This window comes from Heterocephalus glaber, unplaced genomic scaffold (genome assembly GCF_053883595.1).
Source record: "Heterocephalus glaber isolate CG9 unplaced genomic scaffold, H.glaber_assembly_v1.0 deba00001594, whole genome shotgun sequence".
NCBI lineage: Eukaryota > Metazoa > Chordata > Mammalia > Rodentia > Bathyergidae > Heterocephalus > Heterocephalus glaber.
In genome coordinates, this window is record NW_028258369.1 from 10748516 (window position 1) to 10770118 (window position 21603).

Genomic DNA, 21603 nt, shown 5'->3' on the forward strand with positions numbered 1-21603 from the left:
TACATGGGCATTCTTGTCTGTGTTTTGGCCCATCTTTCTCTGGGTGTATGAGTCTTTCCAGGGTGGTTTTCAGGCTTTCTCTGTCTTCCATTGTCTTTTTGTTGGGCCATCTGCTTGCTGCCAGGCACTGTCTCCCAAGCCGTCCTGTACTTCTTCCTAGATCACTATCCTTATCTAATCTTGTCCCCACTTTCCTACCTGGAGACCTCTGGATTCTCATGGCCCATAAAATAAAGTCCTTATTCTTATCTTGTCATTAACACATTCACGATGGGGCGATAATTAATATGATGCTGCCAGGTAGCATGAACCACTGGTGGTACCATACCATCGGATGGCTTTTTATTAATTTTACTAGTAAAAAGACCAATAAATGTGATTAGAACCACTGGTGGTTCAAGGCAATGGGAATGTGTTGAGAGTCCAATGGAAATTCATTCCCTGTCTGCCTTCCTGGTATTATCTTGGGTTGATGTTAGAAGAGGGCCAAAGACCATAACCTATTTAACCCATGTGCCTTGGACAAGTCATCCAGCCTTTCTGTGTTCATTCAGAAAGCTAGGGCCAGCACCTTGAACCTCATAGGTATAGTGCAAAAACTTGAGGGAAGGCATTTAGGGCTTGAGGCTGAGCGTGGTTCCTTGCACATACAAGACGCTCGATGTTCATCTCTTTCATCTCCAAGGTGACATTGATTTTTCTTATGTGACTTGGAGTTTTCCTGCTTTTACCCCCCCCCCCACCACCACCAGTGGCTTACCAAGAGGCTCTAATAAATAGATCTCTACTGTCCTACATTTTAACACCTGTATTCTGGTGAGACTTTGGGGGAAATGAGCACTGGCATAGCTGTCACTGCTTTTCAGAAGATCTTGGATTTCCTGCCATGCAGAGATGTTGATTGTACACATCCCTTTGAGAATCAATCAGGCTCATCTCCAGGGACCACACAATGCTGGTTAGGTTACATAGTGTACATTTCCACTGCCACAATCTAGTTCTAGCCATGAATGAGGTTATTCATAAAGACCCAAGAGATCCGCCTTTTGGGAACACAGTTGGCTTCTGAAGTGTCTTCTTCCTCTGAGTTGCATTACCTTGAAACAGGGTGATGGAGTGGCAGTGTTTCCAGTGAAGGGTGTGATGGCAGGGTACACAAGATCAGTAATTCTAGTTTCTCTTCCCTTGCATTTAGAATCCATTGAATGTCCCAACTAAAATGTGTGTCTACATTTATTTATTTCAGTTTGTATTGCTTTTCCATCCTGAATTAGGAAACCTGGCCTCTTGCATAAGTCAAGGCTTCCAACTCCAGAAGAGCTTCTTTAAGAAGCTGCTCAGTAATGTGGGGAATTGTACCTCAACCATGTTTGCTAATGCACCATAGCAGTGATCTCTCTCTCTCCTCCGTCCTCCTGCCCTCCCCCCAACACAGTTCCAGAGCTTGGAAATTCTAGTTCTCAAGGTCTCTGAAGTAAAATCACAGCACATCAGCATTCGCCTAGATTGTATATTAGGATAATATTGTCAAATATTTAGAATTCTGATTTCCCTCCCTGTTGGAAAGGTTTTGAAGGTCACCCCTAAAATAACATGGTCTTGGAAAAACCTTATTACTTTTTGGCCTGATGTTATTCTTTGGACAGCAGATCTGTGTAAGTGTCTCTTAGCTTTGGCTGCATGTTAGAAACTTCTGGGGAACCTTTAAAATCCAGATTCCTGGGCTGCACCCCAGACCAGTGGTATCAGAATCTATAGAAGTGAGGCCCAAACATTGGTATTTTCCCTCCCAAAGTTTTCAATATACAGAAAAGTTGTAAGACCAGTTTAGTGGACACTCACTGGGGTTCAGCAGTTGTCAGCATTTGCCACATCTTTCACAGTCTTTTTGTGTTTTCTTTCTCTCTCTCTCCTGCTCCCCTTCCCCTTCCCCTCCTTCTCCTTCTCCTTCTCCTTCTCCTTCTCCTTCTCCTTCTCCTTCTCCTTCTCCTTCTCCTTCTCCTTCTCCCCTCCCCCTCCCCCTCCCCCCCCTTCCCTCTCTCCCTCCCCCTCCTTCCTTCCAGGTCTCACCAGGCACTACAACGTAGCCTTAAACTTGTTATGTAGCCCAGACTGGGCTTAAACTTGTGATCCTCCTGCCTCAGCCCCCTGAGTGCCACCACACCCAGCTGCTTTTTCTTAAACAATTTCAAAGTGAGTCATAAATATCAGGACACTTCATCCTTAAATACTTCAGAATGTGTGTCCTAAGACTGACAAAGATACCTATTTCTATCATTTCTGCTACGTAACTGCAATAGAATCAACACCCTTAGGAAATGTAACAATATAATGCTGTTATCTAGAATTAGTCCATATCTACATTCCCCAATTCTCCCAATCATGTCCTTTATTATTTTTTTAAAAATCTAGAACCCAGTTAAGGATCATGAATTATATTTTGTTGTCACATATCTTAACGCTTTTAAAAAACACACTTAGAACATTTGGGCTATCTTTATTTCTTTAAATATCTAGAACAGTTGCCTACATTTTAAAAAAACATTTTGAGATACTGACTTTAAAGAAAAATATCAGGTCTGTTTTTGTGTACTGTGCCTCACTTTAGGTTTACATGACTGTTTGCTCATGGTTAGATTTAGGTCAGTGAGGCAGGAGTACTGTAGCTTAGTGTGGCCAATCCGGGGCGCCTGATGTATGATGTATGTCAGTTGTCTCATGATTGCTAGTGATAACTTTGATCACTTGGGTAGGGATGTGTCCACCAGGTTTCTCCATTCTTTTTTACCAACTACAGTATAGACTTTAGTTAGATGTCATCAATGTATTCATTAATATTTGCATTCTGCTCCAGAATACCAGGCTAACATAATACTCCAGGATTGCACAGTACTACATTGAGTAAATTCTACATTTTAAAGAAAATTTAAAAAATTATTTTGATAGTCAGTCTGAAGACCACTATTGGTAATTATTAACCATTAATCTAAGCTGTTAAATTTTGAGGTAACCAAGTAATTTCAGAAAGGATTCATTCTCACCTGAATTAACCCAGAAACATGAAAAACTTTGCCAAGGCTTATGACTTCTGCTTATCCCATCAACCCACAGTGTTCCAGGTAATTTCAAGAAAGTTTGAATAGCTTTCTCCAGTCTAAGGAGACTGTGTTCCTTTTGTAATTAGTAATCATCTGAAGGAAATACTTTGAGATTCTATATATATATCCTAACCACCAACAAACTTGCACCCAGTGGTTTTAGCAACCATTGATTCTTGCCATAATCAATTACTACTGTGATGGTTACAAAATGGTGATTGTCTATTTCTGTCATTTTTGTATTAGTCAACTTTTTTCTTTTTTGGTAGAAGGGTTTAAATCTAGGGCCTTTGCACTGAGCTCCATTACCAGCTCTTTTTAAATTTTAAGACAGGTTCTCGCTAGGTTACCTAGGCTAGGCTTGAATTTGTGATCTTCCTACCTTAGCCACTCAGAGTGCTGGGATTACAGGTGTGCACCATTGTTCTTTTGTTTTTTTTAAAAAAAGAGCTCTCACTTCTCACAGCGTAACTATTTAATTGTCCATCTAACTAAGTAGCTTGCCACTTATTGAACATATTAGTATGAATTTAAGAGTTTTGGGGAAATGAATAAATTATAATACATCCTCGAGTACATGCTGCTACTATCCCAAAGTTGGCTGCTGGAAGGCCTGTGAAGCTGATTCCTATGTCCTTTCATTCATTTTGACACAACCAGATATTTCAGTCTCATTTCACATTTTATTTGCCCCAGCTTTGGAAGAAACCATTTTTTCTATGGAGACCTAGTCCTCAGGCACTGCCATTTAAGGAGGCTTCCTTAGTTTTATGAAAACTCCCCAGGTAGTCTCAGTGTTCAGCCAAGACCAAGAAGTGCTAGGTCCTCCCAGGGACACCCCCTGATCTGGCAGGGTGTTTTCCCATCACTTGTGACTCGTAGTGATGCCTTATGGAAGCTTAGATTTTTGTGAGCTTTACCGTGGTTGGAGACATCATGTCCCTGCTCCCACCGCGAGAGAGTGAATTCAGTAGGTCTGCCCTGCACTTTAATCTTCTTTTGAAAGTGGTTCCCAAACAAATGCCAGAACTTATCCTGGACACTGAGAATTGGTGACTTCTGATTTTCTTCTCTGACTTATCAATTTTAACTCTGGCAGTATGACTTCAGGATACTGCCATGTTCTCTAGGTATGTAGTAAGGATCTGTTTGATTAATGTATTCCTTGAAAATAATATTGAATGATTTAAAACATAGTTTTATTCTGTCCTGGGTGATGTGGGGTAGTAAAAAGTAGATTGTGTGAGTGTTGGAAGTTTTTAGTTGACCCAAAGACTTTTTTATCCATAGTATTATTTGTTGTTATACTTTGTGGTTGTTGAGTGAATTGGCCTAGTAAAATTTTCGTGTCATAAGACCGACCCTAGGATGCAGGCTCTAAAGTATCAGTGTGTATCTTGTTTCTGGGACTGAGTCATGGCATGCTTTTTGGTTTCTGTAATTTCATTTTCAGACAAAGTAAATGTTCTGCATATCACCTCTCTATCCACTTGCTGTACTTCATTAAAATAAGGGCCTGTAGGCCCCAGTACCCAGAAGCTTACAGGAAGTGCTCTTGATTTATGGTTTTTCACTTTCTCCTTTCACCTTTTATCCATGTACCACGTTAGCCCAACTGGTATTTTTTGTAGTCTCAAGACAGCTGAGAATTCATGGCAACAGCTAGACTTGGAGGCAACATCTCTAGAATTACATCAACTGATTTGAAATCTGAGGCCCTCTATTTACTAGCTCTAAGACTTTTGGTAGAATAGTAGATCTCTATCTGCCTCTTCAGTCTCCTTGACTATAAAAAGAGGGTCAGTAATATACCCCAGAGGTGAGGATTCAATGAGTAATTCAGGTAGAGTGCTTAATATTTTCTAGCATGTAGTAAGTGCTCAGTAACTGTTAGCTGTTCTTTTATTAAGCAAAGTTGGTTATGAATGGAAGGTGGCTATGGGCTCTAGTGACAGAGTTGAGGGTGTGTTTGCTTTGTCATGTATGTGCCTGTGTTCTTGAATATGAATGCATATTCATGCATGTGTATTTCATGGCTGTTCTACATATGGCTCTAAAGTAAGGGTGTACAGTATTTAGTATGCCTTGTCTACCTTATTCTTACTTCTTTGTTAAGCTGTGTGTGCACACGTGTGTGTATAGATAAAACTTATATCATTCCTTCTTTCAGTTATGTATGAGGAGTTAAGTAGCCCTGCTTCAAAAACACATAGTAGCAGGGCTGGGGATTTAGCTCAGTGGTTCCACGGTCTGCCTCGCAAGCCAAGGACCCGAGTTCGATCCCCGGTACCAAAAAACAAACAAACAAACAAACAAAAAACACATAGTAGCACAAGACAGTGGCAGTGGCGCTAATGTGAATGAGGAAAAACATACATCCTACTTTCTAGTTTTTTAATAAAGACTCATATTGTTGGCCATAGTCAGCAAATATATTTAATTTTTAAAAGAACACTTGCCCTTCAAGACTCAGTTTATCCCATAGGGGAAAAAAGCCTCATAAAGTCTGTTAAATCTGAAACTCTCACTAAGAACTCCATGCCCAGTCCATCTGGGCATCAAGGTGGTAGCTTTAGCTAAGTGATTCCAGGTCCCAGACATGGGCAAGTCAGACATTTTTATCTTCAGTTTCTACTAGCTGTTGCAAGATGACACTGTCATATACTGACCACTTCAGGAAAGGTAAAGACTCATTAGTAAACATCAGTGAAATGCCAGGAGGGGAAAAATGGCGTCCTTAAACTTCTTGATGTTTAAGAGAAGTGTATGGAACTGAAACACAATTTCTCCCAATTTCAAGCATTCCCCTTAAACAGGGTTGTTGGCCGGGTAAAACTGGCACAAAAGTGCAAGTCAGTCATATTTTAGAGCTGAGGCCTGGAAAAGCAGCAGTACTGGAGCTCAGGAGCTCTCTGTAATGAGAGCATCACGGTGAAGATGTCCTGGAGCAGCGGTGGCAAACCTAAGGCATATGTGCCACAGCCAGCTATTTGTTATCATTGAAAGGTCTAAAAGGTTCACCATCACTATCCTATAACGATGTTATGCAATGTTGCATGAAGCAGTTCATTATGGATTACAGAGAATTTGGGACTAGGTATGAATTGAATTGGTTCATCTAGGACTGGAAAGAGAGCTCAGAACTCAGGCCAATGAAATACTGCCACTTACCAGCTTGGTGGGTAAGTCACTGGGCCCTGGTTTCCTCATTTGCAAAATATCTGTTCATCCTGGCTCTTTTCTTTTTAATATATGTGGTTGGCATAATGTGATATGGTGATTGGGTTTAGAAATAATAACAAGCTATACCAGCATAGAGGGATTGTCTCTGCTTTGGGTCAAAGTGGGTGACCTTTGCCACCAACTACCTCTGAGTCCTTCCCATATGTGTTCTGTAGGGTTTTTCTTGGTATGTTGCCAGTGTGCTTTAAAGGACGTTAGGCCACCAATTGAGTAACCTTAGAGGCTTTTAAGAAATATTGACCAGCCTTGTAGAGAGAAATTAGGAAAAGCAGCATTCTTCTGGTGCGACAGGCCTTTATGGAAGTCCAGTGCAGAGATTTGATTCAAGAAAAATCTGACAATTGTGTTCCAGGTCCTGAATCTATTGGATTAGTCTTTCTCCAAGAATATATCACTCCTGCTTTTTGCCATTTGTGAATTGTTTGGTTAGATACTATATTTCATAGAGAGTTTTAAAAAATATGAACTTACATATAACTGTTAAGTTTTATGGCTTCAGCTAACACTAGGTCTTCAGATGTTATTTTAAGTCACTTTGGAGGGGACTTTGGTGATTTCTGTGGTTATAAAGTGTCAGTTTTCAGACACTTATCATTTTACTTCTTTCATGTTCAGATTTGTATCTGCAAAGTCCACTTTTAGCGTAATATCTAGAAAATGGAAACGCTTACAGATTCATAGAACTTCATCTTAAAGCAGAGGTAGACATGGGGGTAGGGGTAGAAGAGGGGAGCCAAGATGGCCTTGTCATCAAGATTTTCTTTGCTAGAATGAGAAATAGGTATCCTTTATGGTACAGAGTACTGTACTTGATTCGCCTTTTATGGTATCAGGAACATGGAGCAGCGGTGGGACTCGTGGTACTGGAGGTCCCACTCTTCTGGCCTTGCTGCCTTGGAGAAGCAAGTTGTAGTGGAAGCTCTGTCCCAGGGAGTGCCAGGCCCTCCTGAGGGTTGCCCTACTCAGGCAGCTGACAGGCTGCACTGCTCCCCTGGAATGAGCTAGAGAGCTCTGTGCTTGTCTCATCAAGATCCAGTGGCTTGTGACTGTGTACAAAGGGATAAAGACTGTTTGTGTATTTGCTGAAAATGGGATTGATCAAGATACCGATTCTGCACTTCTTCCCCTTTCCCTGTGATCAGCTCTGTTCCTCCTTGGTGAGGTGCAGGCAGAGAAAATTGAAACAGAGAACTAGGCCATTGACTTTTGAAAAATATTGATCAGGGAACACATCAGATGTAGCGCAGACACCTTCCGTTTGTCAGGCTGGATAGGGGCCTTAATGTGCCTTGTGATCACCCCTGTAGGGACTTCCTTTCTCTGCAAAAAAAAGATTAGAAAAGAAAAAGAATTCCCAGAGGCAGTACCCAAAATAATTTCAGCATTTCTAAATGTATTTCTTTGAAGTTGTGGATCCCTTTGGTTTTCTAGGCCATGTGGTGGCATGAGGGAGTGGCACGAGGAGGTCAGCTATGAGCAACAAACTTCTTACAGCAACAAAGTCCATCTCATTTTTCAGCCCCAACCACCTCTCCCTAGTTTGAGCCTCCATGCTGCATGGCCGGTGTCTGTCTCTCTCCCTCTCCCTTTTTCTCTTCCTGTCTCCCCCGCCCCGCTACATACGTTCTTTCTCCCCACAATGCACATCTGTGGTGTGGATGTGCTGTGGACAGTTGTAGCTGTACTTGACGCCAGAGGTCCCAGGTGGGCCATTCTGAGTGAGATGCTGTGACCTTGAGTGTCCTCTGGTCAAGTGTGGCCCTGCCTTTTATCTTGATTTACCTGAGTTGGTTTTGTGTAAGCAGCTGGGGATCTTGTTAATGGACCCATGGGACAGAGAAAAGAGGACAGAAGTGGATTTGTTGAACCCTGTGGGGCATTTGAAATAGTACCAAGAGGAGTCTGAAATCCAATCAGCCTTTACTTATCAGGCTTGATTTGCAGCATGTTGAAAGGGTGGTGATTAGTAAGAAAAAGGCTGGCATACTTTATCTTTTCCTTTGTACATTGGAGGGAAATGCTGTCTGCCTTGCTAGCATTAGAAGCAGACCATTCTTGTTTCTCTGCCATATCACATCAACTTTCATTAAAAATCAACAGCAGCCAATATATAGCCCCATCCATGGAAAATCGTTTAAGGCAACATTGTGCTCCAGTGCTTCAGGGGTGGGATTTTTGCCTTCTGCACCAATGGAACCGTTTCTCATATCCATGCCTTTCTGGCCCAGCAGCTTTTAAAAGACCAAGTAGCATTGCTCTGCTTTCTACTGCCTCTAAGAGACCAGGGCTGCTGTGCCTCTAGCCATGTCCCAGAGAGCATATTTGAGACAAGTCAGCTTAATTTGCCTGCATGCCTAGGAAACCTCTCTTTAAAAATCTTAGTTTGACAGAAGAACTGTATCTAAATATTTTGCTTTTCCCATCCAGGTGAACGACGGAGGCGCCGATGCCAGGTGGCATTCAGCTACCTGCCCCAGAATGATGACGAACTTGAGCTGAAAGTTGGTGACATCATAGAGGTGGTAGGAGAGGTAAGCAAGTGGCCAGGCAGTGCAGTTGCCTGGTATGGCCATCAGACCCACCTATGCACCCAGCCATGAGGAACTCTTGCTGCAGATGCACAGGGATAACATGTAAAGAACCTTGTCACAGGCCAAGGGTGTAGCTCAGTAGTAGAGCACCTGCCTAGCATGCTATTGATGTTGGATGGTAGAACTTGAAGAAATCCTAGAGATCATCTAGTTGAGTCTCCTGAGGAAATGGGTTCCAGTAGAGGAGCTCTGTCAGGCCAGCTGGGGTCAGTTGTGGGGCCATTTGAAACCATTGTGTAGCACAGCACACTAAATACCTCTGAAATTCCAACCCTGTACTACCAACTTTCTCTTGTGTTTTAATTGATGGCTCTTAGTGTCCAGAGCTACCCAGATCCATTCCTCTAGTATAGACTCAGAATTCACTGTGGGAGACACTGTAGGTTTAAAAGGAAGGAAAAGAAGTGACATTTATTAGAAGGCCAAGTAGGTAGCAGGTATGACGAGGTTACCTTTTATTTTACACAATGCCGGGATGGAATCCAGAGCCTTCTGCATGCTAGGCAGGTGCTCTACCACTAAGCCACACCCTTTTCCGTTTACATGTTAGCCCACTTTGTCCTTTACATGTTAGCCCACTTACACATCTTGATCACTTTATTGTGTAGATGAGAAAAGAGCCTCAAGAGACCGTAGACAAGGCAGGGCTTAGTGGCGAAGCCAGGTCCACCTGAGCAGGGACCGACCTGTGCTTTGTCTGCAGTGCCACTTTGCTTTGTCCTAACTACCTGGAGCCAGCCCTGTAGGCAAAATGGCCCTCGAGACACTGGGTGAGCTTCTCAGGGTCCATTCCCTCGGGGCTATGGGATCCTTAGGCCTATAGGATCCTCAGACTTTGAGCCTCATTCTTTGTCCTGCTTTAATACTTGTAACTGTATATAGAAGTACAGCTTTGCAATTGCTTTTTTTCCCTGAATGCCATTCAACCTTGCAAAAAATCATGGTTTATAGAAAAGGAAGGTAGAAGTTGAGGAGGACTGTAAGTGAACCATCATGTGGGTGGAAGTGGCAGGGTTAATGATAAAAGCCAGATTTTCTGACTTTCATATAAACCTAATGTGACCTTGTGTGAGAGTTCTATTTAGCTCATTACAAGTGATCTGTGAGATAGAAGGCTGGCTCCAAGAGAATTGTGAAAGAGCAAAGTATGTATAATGACGGAAAGAAAAAAATACTTGATAAGATCACTAAGTTAGACACCAAACTCCATAGTGTTCTACAGGGTAATAAAACTAACTTTTGGGCCCGGGGATTTAGCTCAGTGGTTCCACCGCCTGCTTTGCAAGCGCAAAGGTCATCTTTTCTAGGGGACAAATTTTTTACATTGCTATTGGTCAAAGTTTATTTTCATTGCTGTATGACAATCACTTGTACTACTTTCAGCTTTCTACCAGTTAACATCTACACTAACAGAATTGTAAGCTAGCCTCAGGCATAGTAAATTATGTGCCAAAAAAGATACATGTCCCCAGAGAAGCGATTAATGGGGTTCCCAGTGTGTTGCTGGGAGGACATGCTGTAACCCTCTTTTCCTGCCTGTAGGTTTTGGATAAATTGTACTAATATGTCGTCCACCCTTTTTTTTTTTCATTCCCTAATGTCAAGCAGAGCATGTAGGAAACATTTATTGAAAGTCGAATGAGTGATGAATGGATAACATAGTAGAACATTTGTTCCACTGATAGAAGGGCAAGTTTCTTAACACAGTTAACCATGGAAGAAATTCCAGAGAAGCCAGGTGTGGTGGCATATACCTGTAATCCCAGCACTCGGGAGGCTGAGGCCCGAGAATCACTGCGAGTTTGAGGCCAACCTGAGGTACATAGAGAATTCAAGGCCTGCCTGAACTACATAGTGAGACCCCGTCTCAAAAAAAAAAAAAAAAACAAAAAAAAAATTCCAGAGGAAAAAACAAACAGATGTGACTAATAAAATAAAGTTAAAATTTTGGGATAATTTGAAGCATGTATAGCCAAAGAAAAAGAGCAAGAAAGGAAAAATTATAGTAAGTTAGAACAAAATGTATTATACATGTAACATATGAACTATATTAGAAAGCTCCTGGAACAATGATAAATGATAAGGGGGAAAATCTTAACTATGAGAAAATGTTCCATCTTGTTATTAATTAAAGAAGTACAAATTAAAACAATACTGGGTTTCTACTTATGAAATTCTAAGAAAGTATTTGGTAGTAAGACTGTTGGTAAAGCTGAGAAAAATTGGGGAATTTGTACATCTGTATGATCATTATATGAAGCTATTTAGCAAGCTGTGTCAAGAGCTATAAAAATCTGAATAATACTCTTTAACTTAGTACTTTCAGTCCTAAGAATTTATCTTCAGAAAATGGTTAACAAAAGAAAAGAATACATTGGAAACATTTTAATTGCAGCAGTGTTTGTGATAATGAAAAATAATCAAGGAAAGGAATTAAGTTGTATTATCCAACTAGAAGATTATGAAACCATTAAGATAGTAAACACAGGCCTTTGAATATGTATTTATTGTGATACTTTGCATTATAATTATCTGTTCTATTCCACTAAGCTAAGAGCTTTTCAACAGCAGGAACCTGGTTTTTATCTATCTTTATATTCATGGTACCTTCAATAGTGCCTGAAACCTAATATGTACTTTAACAAATGCTCACTGAGTAAGTAAATGAATAAATGGGAATATGAAAACAGGTTTTACAAAATAAATGAATGGATCAGAACATAAACTTGCATATGCTAGGATATAATCATGTAAAATATATCTGGATGCACATGATCAAAGACTGGAAGGGAATAAGCATTGAAAATGGTCCTGTTGTAGTAGATAAATTTTCCTTTAATCTTTTTTTATTCATTAATTTTATTGGTACATTTTAGGTATACAATATGATGACATTCATCATTGGGAATTTGTACCATTACATGAGTATCTTGGTTCTTATTTTTCCCCCTTCCCCTACCCTCCCTATTTACAAAGACTTTGTTTCCATTTTTTCCTTGTCTCGTATTTTTTTTCCCTTCTTTCCTTTCCCCTACCCCTCCCACTTCTCCTTCCCCTTTGCCCCTTTTCTTCCTATTTCACATTATCTATTCTACATTTTGATCCTTATTTACACTTTTAGTTTCTCACACCAGAGAAACTATTTGGTATTTATACATGTCTGTCCTATTTATTTCACTTAAGAGTATGGCCTCAATGTGCATCCATTTAGCTATAAATGTCTCTAATTTCTCATTCTTTATGGCTGAGTAGTACTCCATTTTATAAAAAAAACCACATTTTCTTTATCCAGTCTCCAGTTGATGGGCACTTGGGCTGTTTCCAAGCTTTAGCTATTACAAACTGTGCTGCTATGAACATAGGTGCACATATATCACTGTGGTATGATTCTTTTAATTCTTTTGGGACTTTTCCTTTAATCTTGTGGTAATGTTTTAAAGGGAATACAAATCAAGGCAAATAATTTATATATTTCTGATAAATAATGCCCACTTTTTGTGCCCGTTGGCTGCAGGGAAATTGAAGATCGGTTGCTGAAGGAGAGGAGCAAGCACAGGCCATGGCTGTGCTCACAGAGGACCCCCCCCCCCCCCGCAGTAAAGCTCCTCGCCACTCACTGCCAGCTGGGCACTAGGCTTCATTCTGGGCCTACTACCATCGGAAAGGGGAAAAACAGCCACAGAATCTGTGCTCTTTATATAAAAATGTAAAGGCTAGCCTTTTAATCCACATTTTAAAGAGAACTAATTCCCTGTTTTTGCAGTTTACTCATAATATTGGGCCATTGTCATGGTATAATATAAAACTTGTCCTTTTCTCTGATAGTGAATATTATGTAAATGCTAATGGGGAGCTCTTCTCTAATTCCTCTGAATAATAAACAGAAAATGAACAAACCCCAAAATAAAACCTCTAAATCACAGGAATAGATCAAAGTAAGAACATAGTATTAGCTTTGCAATACTATAGAATCAATCAATAAAATATAACATTGTGTGCATAGATGTTAGGTTATACACTTATTGGTTAATAGATTAAATCTAAAGTATTGCAAAGGTATACACAACCATACACAAATGCACACACTTTTTTAATTTTGCTCCCGGCAGACAACTTTTACAGGAATTTTGAATGTACAGACTAGTTTTATTTTGAAGCTGTTAAATTAACTCGAGAATTCTAAAAACCAATATACATCTATTTGAATATTTAACTTTTGCTTCAAATATCACAATATGTCTTTGTTTATCATTTGTCAGAACTACATCATACATGATACAAGGTCAAGGCTTATTCCTAAAACGAGTTACTGGTTTGAATTTTTTCCTTTGTGCATCTATAGTGCACGCTCTGCAGTGCCCGATGTTTTCTTTACAGTGGATTGATAACAACATAAGTGAAGATATTGGGATACATAATCCTACAATTCCACCTCCCCACCCCCGACTGGTTTTAATTTTCTTGTACACACCTAATTTGGCAGCAGGTTTTCTTTTAACCTTCAAATTGTTACCTTTATCCTTTTTACCACTAACCTTTTCTCTTCACACCTGTATATTTTTACACTATTTAACCAAACATCTGCTCACAAACAGCAAGTCCTGGCCTTAAGCAGGCTCGGGAAGAAACACCGTTCCTTGCTCTCCCTTCCAGCCTCCTTCTGTCAGCCTCAGGGAAGGAAGAGAGAGCAAGGGTCGCCTTGGAGTTGGTGAAATGGAAGTTACTCAAGAAAATACCTCCCCTAGTTCTGCCTCCTCGCTGGCCAGTGGTATTTCTGCTGAGGGAAAAACCATTGTGGGGACCCTGAATGACCTGGACTACCAATTTGATAGAAAAACAACAGGCTGTGAATGTCCTAGATTGATATTTTTAAAGCAGTCATTGTGACTACGTACTTAGGTAATGTGGGTCCAGAGTAGAGAGGACAGAGAAAGATAGGCAATGCTCTAATTAAGCAACAGAGATGGCACATGGACAAGTTTACCAGGAGAAGCAGCTTTTGAGGCCTCCGAAGGTTTTTCTTTTTGGAGAGTTCATTGATACCAGCTGCTGTGTTTTTCTATCTGTGTTATCTGGAGGCTGGGGAAGGAGCTGCTTTTTCCCTGTGTTGGATGAGCTTGGTCTTAACCAGCCTTACTCAGTGGTGGCCCAAGGGCTGTTCAGAGATTTTTGCCGTTATGTGTTCCTTAGGGTTGGTTTCTGAGGCATTTCTCAGTGGTCTCTAGTCAGGCTGGCTGGAAACCCAGAGCTAAAGTCTCTGGGTTAAAGCCTAACCTGGCTTTGTGGTTTGAAAAATGATAACGCACATGTTCAATAAATTGACTGCATCTTCTTTCTTGTGACCATAGAAGGAGATTTGGCTCACTCAACTAGAATTAAGTAGGCCCTTTGAATTCTTCGAAACTCACTCAGATAATCTCTGTGGGTGTGGGTAGGCAGCTCGTCATTTCCTTTTTGCTCATGAGAAGTCGTTTATTAAAAAGCTGATTGGTTAATAGGTGATCAAACCTTACCCATTAAGACACTGCCATGCTTTAGAAGGTTTATCCTTTTTCAAAAAAAGTGACATTCAATAAAAATCTGTTTATTGGAATTTGATTATCCAGAGAGCTCAAACTGTTCTACAGTTTTTCCCCAAACGACTTGGGTATGAACATCTCTGGGTTCCCATTGTGCAGAAATAGTAAAGCATTCATATTTAGGGTAGGGAAGCCATGTTTTATAGAGAAGGTGATTAGATTTGAATCATACAGTAGGCTACAGCCATATAAAAGTAACACTTTCAAATTTAAATGTACTTTGAATAGATTTGTATGGGATTTATTAAACATTTCAGAGTCTATATTCTGAAAGAAACTGTTTATAGAGATTCAGAGATTTATTGAGCAGAATCTGTGCCTAGAAACAGACTTGGTCTTGTCAGGGAGGGTAGGACATGTACAGGTAGGAAGAGAACTAAAAGTCCATGGTGTTACCAGGGTGGCAAGTGACAGAACTGACAAATGAGCAAGGCATTGAAAGACAAGTCCTCAGTGAAAGTGAAGAAGGTGCTTCCTAGAATAGGTGAGGTTTCAACGGGGCACAGGAGAGGGGAATGGTGCCATGTCACAGACGCTGGGCTAGTCTGGAGGGAGGAGGACAGTGTTAGTACAGGCTTGCTCAGAAGTAGGGGGCGACCTGTAAATGTTTGGACGCGTGTGGAGGTATGGCAGGTGCTGTTGAATGCAGTGACATGAAGTTGAGGGGAGGAAAAAAACGTACAGCGCTGCCCATGCTGAACTTTCAAGGGACATCTCTTGGAAACCCCTTCCCAGGGTGTTCACACATTCCCACATGAATATTTTTTAACCTGAGAATAGTGATAGTACAAAACTTGAGGCATCTGATTCCTCAGAAAGGTCATCTTGTTGGCTCGATCCCATCTTTGTTAATATTTTCAGATTGGAATTACGGTAAGACCTTAGCATACAGTCACTTAGGAATTTGGGGACTATAAAATAGCCTGTGGCTATTTTGAAAGATAGGACTGTCAAGCACTGCTAAAGGATGGCTCCAGAAATCTTATCAGAAACACTTTTCACTCTCAAAATCATAGATGTTGCAGTGTTTACTTTCATAGAAATTATATGTGTTTTCTTACATCTTTCCCCTTTCAATTAGAGATTTCTCTTTTGAAGACCTTTCTCTCTTATGGAATAGGCTTCTTCTCAGAAGAATGAGGGGAGGGAATAAAAATCAGTTCCCTTGTGTGTATGGAATGTTTTGGCCCAGACAGTAAAAGATAAACTATGCAGGAATTGGGGGAAAATATTGGCCCACATAATATTCTTTTATGTTTGGTACAGCCAGCTTTCCATATCCTAAAATCAACAGGGACAGTTATTTAAAGGAACTAAAATGGAAACTAATATAGGTATTTATGCCTTCAAGAAGTGGTCCCCTTAAAAATATATATTTCCATTAATGCCCTTGATAAAAGAGTGTTTCCCAGGAACAACTTATATTTTTCAACAACGTTTAAGAAGTTAAACTATGTCTTACCATATTTTCATGAAGTCCTAGAAGAGATGAAACCAATCAAAGGTGATTGAAATCAGATTAGTGATTGTTTAGCGGTGGATTGACTGGGGAGGGATACAAGGTAGTTTTAGGAGAGATAGAAACACTTGTGTTCATAGAAGTGTGAGTTCCAATGTGTATTTATCAAAAGTGACCAACTGTGCTGTTAAGATCTGTGCATTTGTGCACCTTTTAATCTCAAAAAAATTTTAAAACAATCTTAATATTTTTCTAGTGTTCAAAAAATTTTCAGAGCACCTTCCCTTCCCTTTCAATGGTAAGAGAGACAACTAATATTGAAATTTTCATTTAATTATTTCTGGAAAATTTTGAGGAAGATTGATTTTAGGAATGTTAAAGTGTTGGCCTTAGAGTTTGATATGTGGCTTTTCTTTTATGGAAAGAATGGTAAAAACACTCTTGGAACAGTACAGCTCACTTCATTGGCCTGTATGCCTCTCCCTCCCTCCTGATTTCCCGGAACCCAGTTTGTTCCAGTTTGCTATTGATTGGCGTTTGGGAAGCAAAATGGTCATTGAATGAAAAAAAGCTGTAGCAGCCAAGTAGTGGAGTTTTCTGCGTGGCTACTTGAGCCCTCAGATAGATTTTAGGTTCTGTAAACCCCGTTTTTTCTTCTCAGTATAGTTGACAGGTAAAACATTTCAGGGGTGATAAATAGGAGCTGCTCCAGATAAGTAGGTAACCACAGGAAAGCACATCATCTTTTCATTTCTAGACATCCTCTTTCCTACCTTAAAAATGTAGATAATGTTTGTCCAGTGGAGTGTGGGGGGGGGTGTGGGGGGGGTGTTGAAATTCACCCAGGTGTTTTCTCAACTTCAACAGGGCTGAGATCTGGAAAACACTTCCTTGACCCAGAACCCAAGTAGATGCTGTTGATTGTAAATACATGGGAATTGGTTGGCCTTGGGATATAAGCTGTGTAAGTGATTTTACTTGGCCTTTCTCCAGCACCACCAGGTGGAAGCTGTCCTGCTCCCAGCTCTAGACTAAAGGCAGGGTTTACTCTTGGGATGCAGACATGGGCTGCTGCAGCTGTGACCAGGTTGGTCACAGAGGGCCTGCAAAGGACCTCTGTTTATGGATGGGGGCTGGGGAGTGTAGGGAGAGGGTGGTGGGCACCTGCTCCCTTGCATTAGTTTCCTTGGGGCAGAAATTATAAGCCCTTGGTGGCATTCATAATCCCTACTTTATTACAAAGGGATGCATTTTTTTTCTCTCTTTAAACGAAGAAACATCAACATAAGCTAGCTTGATTTCTAAGCAGGAGACATACAGTCTCTGCATGTTCCTTGCTTTTGTTATAGAAGCTTCTAGGGGACACCTCTTTATCTGTTTTGTTCACCAGTGAATCTGCTTCAAAGTACTGAGGTGCAGTACAAGGTAGATGCTCATTAAACATAGGTGAAACTGGTGGCACTGGGAGGGCTATATAGGCCTGGGCATGGAAGGACCTAATTAAGAACAGTGGCCAATGTAGTTAGGCTCTTTTGGTCCCTCCTGCTCCTCACAGGAAGGAAAAATCCTTTTGTGGGGGAATCAAGGTTTGATAGGCCCCTGAGGTGGATTTCTCCTAATGATTTTCCTGCCATTCATTCATTTATTCATTCACTGTGAAGCACTGTGCTTTACTCTTGGAATGAAAGAATGAAAGAATGTCATACCTTGGACTTCAGCAGCTTTGTCCTTATGCAAGGAATTGATCTAGAACAGCTCTGAAGAGAGAGAATATGGGAGTGAGGATCAGTTTTCTCATAGCTCCAGGTTCAATCTCTAGACCAAAGCAGCAGCTGTAGGAAGAAATAATATACAACAGCTCTCAATACTTCCCCAAAAGGACTCAGCTCACAGAGAAACATGCCTTGTGCCCAGTGTGCCTGTGATGGGAAATGTGTTCCCCAGGAAATGAACAGTGGCTTTACCGTCTGCCTCTCCACTTACGGTGTGGCTATTGATAGACCCCTGTTGCTTTCCCATAGGCCATTCCTCTCAGACTGTGCTGTGACAGTGATACAGGCATCTGGGGGTGTGGTGAGGTGAAGATATCCCTGTTTGCCCAGCAGACAGCTTGCCAATCCGACATAGCAGGATTGCTTCCCTGAGAGGTTTTGGGCTGGAGCTGCATATTACTGGGAAGAGGAGCATTTTAGACATCTTCACACTGAACGGCATGGAATTGGCCCAGCTGCCCTGCACAGCCCGAGACTGTGGCACAGATCACTCACTTGTGGTTCCTGTCCTTGGTTTTCCTGTCCTGACCTATGATTGCTGTGAGGAAAGAGGTTATTTTAGGGTTTCTTATTCAGCACTAGCAGAAAGGACCCCATGCTACAAATCCTGTGACTATTGATATTCAGGCTCATAGCGAATCTTCCTAACTATCTTAATCCGATAAAAATCACCTTGAAAGAATAATACATATTAGTTGAGTTGACATAGAAATACGGAATGATTTCAATAGAAATGCTGTGAAGTCCCATGAATTGGTATTGAGTAGTCATTGGGACAGTCATGTATGGATGCTGTTGTCTGCATTCTTCCCTGAAGATTTCGTGGTCATGAAAATGTAATTGCCACTCTGCAAGTCTATCCTAGGAGTTCCCTAACAAATGCTCTAAACATGTTCCTCTGGTTGTCTCCATTCCACAGGCTTCTTTAGCTCCCTCTTTCTGGAATGGCTTGCATGCCCCCTTCCTAATCATAGCTATCGTGTCCACTTTCTTAAAAATCTACCTTATCTCTTCTCAAAACCTTCCTTTAGCATCCCAGATCTTAATGAGCTCAACTTTGTGTGATAAATTTGGTTTGTGCTAAGTCTATTTACCTTGCATTGCCAGGATTTTAGTTGTAGCTTTCTGTCTTGGTAGATTGTATCCAGCCCCTAGAGTAGAACCATAGTGCATATACTGTACCTCTAACATGGATCAAGTCCTGCCTAAATATGCCAGCTATGGCATGTGTTATCTATCCTCATTGTACAGGTGGGAAAAGGGGTTCATTTTGGTAGGAAAAATTAGACTAATATCACTCAACTGCTGAATTTTAGGTAATATTTGAGCTAGGCTTCTGATTTTAACTTCCTTTTTTTGTCTGTTTGAATTATTTTAGCTCTTAAATTGAATTTATTGATTTGGCCTGGTAATATATGCACAGAGTTAGAAAAAATTCCTAAAGGTCCTAGGCCTGTATTATTCCATATCACATTGGTAATTTAATATTTACTTGTTCTTAAAATGACCTTCTTTTCTTCCAGGAAGCCAACTTGCTATTCTAGCTTCTGCTGTTCTATTAGTGGCTCCATCACAAAATATATTGGGACTTTTTTTTAACCCTTTTCTCATTTGTCTCAGCTAATTGATCACTCAAGGCCAGCTCATACCTCAGATGGCTTCAATCTAAATCTGCTTTGTCCATTCTCGCTGCCCCCGATCCAGCCATCACTCGCCACCCAGATGACTCCAGTCTTGATGCCTTCCACACCTTCTTTCCTCCCTTCCCATTCATTCTAGGGTCATTTAGAAACCAGGAAATCCTCATTCTGATTGACTTCTTATCCCATGGATTCTTAACTTTTTGTTAAACAGTCTAGTTTCGGTAGTCTGGGAAAACTACTCTGTTTTTAAATAATAATTGTAAATGCATAAAGTAAAACACATAGGATCACAAAGGGAACTATTTATATTGAAGTAATTATCAAACTAATTTAAAAGCAGGTTTTGAAATAGTAATCTATGTTTCCTAACACATTAAATAACAAAGGTCTCCCAGTAGATGTAATAACTCAGTCCGTCATTTCAAAGTAGCACAGTGAATATTCTGAGATACCCATAGCATCTATGATATGATGTGAAAATATCTGTTACTTGTATGGTGATAAATCATAAGTCCTTCTGATATTGGTCTATATTAGTTACACATTCGTAATCAAAGGAAATGCCAAATTTCAGTTAGAAGCTAGCAAAAATGAAGTGTTAATTTTTGTCCATTATGTTTGTGGATTCCAGATTAACTTCCACCAATCCTTAGTCAGAATCTCAAGAGTATGTGGCCTGTTTTCTGGTTACTCCACACCATACAAATGAAAGGCAGAACTTGGAACAGCCATGTCTAACCTGACCCTATGTCTCTGTTCTCTTTGTACCTGTGCAGGTAGAGGAAGGATGGTGGGAAGGTGTTCTCAATGGGAAAACTGGAATGTTTCCATCCAACTTCATCAAGGAGCTGTCAGGGGAGTCAGATGAGCTTGGCATTTCCCAGGATGAACAGCTGTCTAAGTCAAGTAAGGAAGCCCACCTCATTGAATAGGAAAACAGGGCTGCGGGGGTAGGGGGGGATGACCACTGGGCTCTCCTCCAACCTTTCTTCTGTTACCATGTCATATGCCAGAAGGGTGTGACAAAAGCTCACGCTATTTTGTTGGCTATACTACCTTTACCCACTGTGGTTTGGTAAGTTTATCACTATAAAGGTGTGACTTGCAGCCACACATTCTGTACATTTCTGAATAGGTAACTACTACCCCTCAACCTTTATTGGGAGCCCCTCAGCTGTTCCTCCATATACTTCTGGACTATCATTTGCTATAGGTTCATAATTTTTTTAAATGAACCAATGAGATTGTCAGTATTTCTTAGCATCCCTTGAGGAACTTGGAGAAATACAACAACAAAAAGAAAAAAGAAAACATGTTGGTGGTGAGAAGTGCTGTGCACAAGATAAGTGCATGCCACTTCCCTTAACAGTATGACAAGACAACCGAGAGTCCAGTCCCCACCTTGGGTGAGCATGTGTTTCCTTCTGTGATGGTGAGAACGAACTTCAGGTCTTTCTTTCTCCAGGGCCTGAAGGTCTCCCTCCAGTTTCTCTGCTGCCTTTCCCAGCTCATGGAGCAAAAGGTCAGGACCGGGAAGTGTTGTTCTCCCAGTCGCTAACCCAACTTCCCACATGGGCATCTGTGTTTATCTCATGCTGTGTTGAGCCAAGGTCATGGGTGTGAATGTTGTAGGAGGCTCAACTTTGTCATACTGGTGTGGCACGACCTGGTGTTGCTCACTTTCCTTCTTGTTAAGAGGAAGACCAAGCTAATTCTTAAATGTCTTCCTTTTCCATTTGGAAAAATCTGACTTGAGTGATGTTCTTATGTTGGTTTGGTGTCTCTTATTTAATCAGTAGCATGATTGGACAAATGCCTGATTTGGAAGTAAAGCCTTTTCCAAAGAAGTACTCAGGCAAACTCCTTTGGTTAGTATCTCGGTGGCTCTGGATCATACAGCCAGACATACATAGAAGCAGCGGCACTGGCTGGTTGCCTCATTGGCTCAGGCAGTACGTTTGCCTATACTGCCAAATCCTAGGATCTTCCTACCTTGAACTCTATTCCACCCTAGAGTAAATAATAGGAAGGACTAGGAAGGGATTTTGGATCTCCTGCTGCACTCTGACTTGGGGCAGGAGGTTTTTCCAGTAACTTGGCCCAGCTAATGAGAATGGCCCTGAAAGTTGCTATTATTCCTCTAATCCATGTTACAATTCTAGCTGCCCTATTATCTTCTTTTGTACACTTTAGTAGTGACACACTTGATAAGTGGGTC

At 40.9% G+C, this 21603-nt stretch overlaps 1 protein-coding gene across 14 annotated transcripts in view; it reads left to right on the plus strand.

Moving 5' to 3' along the window:
- Window positions 1–21603, plus strand: part of Sh3kbp1 (SH3 domain containing kinase binding protein 1) — a 369672-nt gene that overhangs the window by 171791 nt on the left and 176278 nt on the right. For 7 of the 14 annotated variants that reach the window (XR_015444104.1, XM_087193653.1, XM_021245326.2 and 4 more), the window contains 3 exons: window positions 8769–8872; window positions 20162–20291; window positions 20851–20907. Coding sequence is in view for 13 of the 14 variants with exons in the window: in XM_087193653.1 (XP_087049779.1) it covers window positions 8769–8872; window positions 20162–20291; window positions 20851–20907 (291 nt within the window). In the remaining variant the exon portion in view is untranslated. The remainder of the gene's footprint in view (window positions 1–8768; window positions 8873–20161; window positions 20292–20850; window positions 20908–21603) is intronic. The other 7 variants (XM_087193656.1, XM_087193655.1, XM_087193657.1 and 4 more) reach the window with 1 other exon arrangement.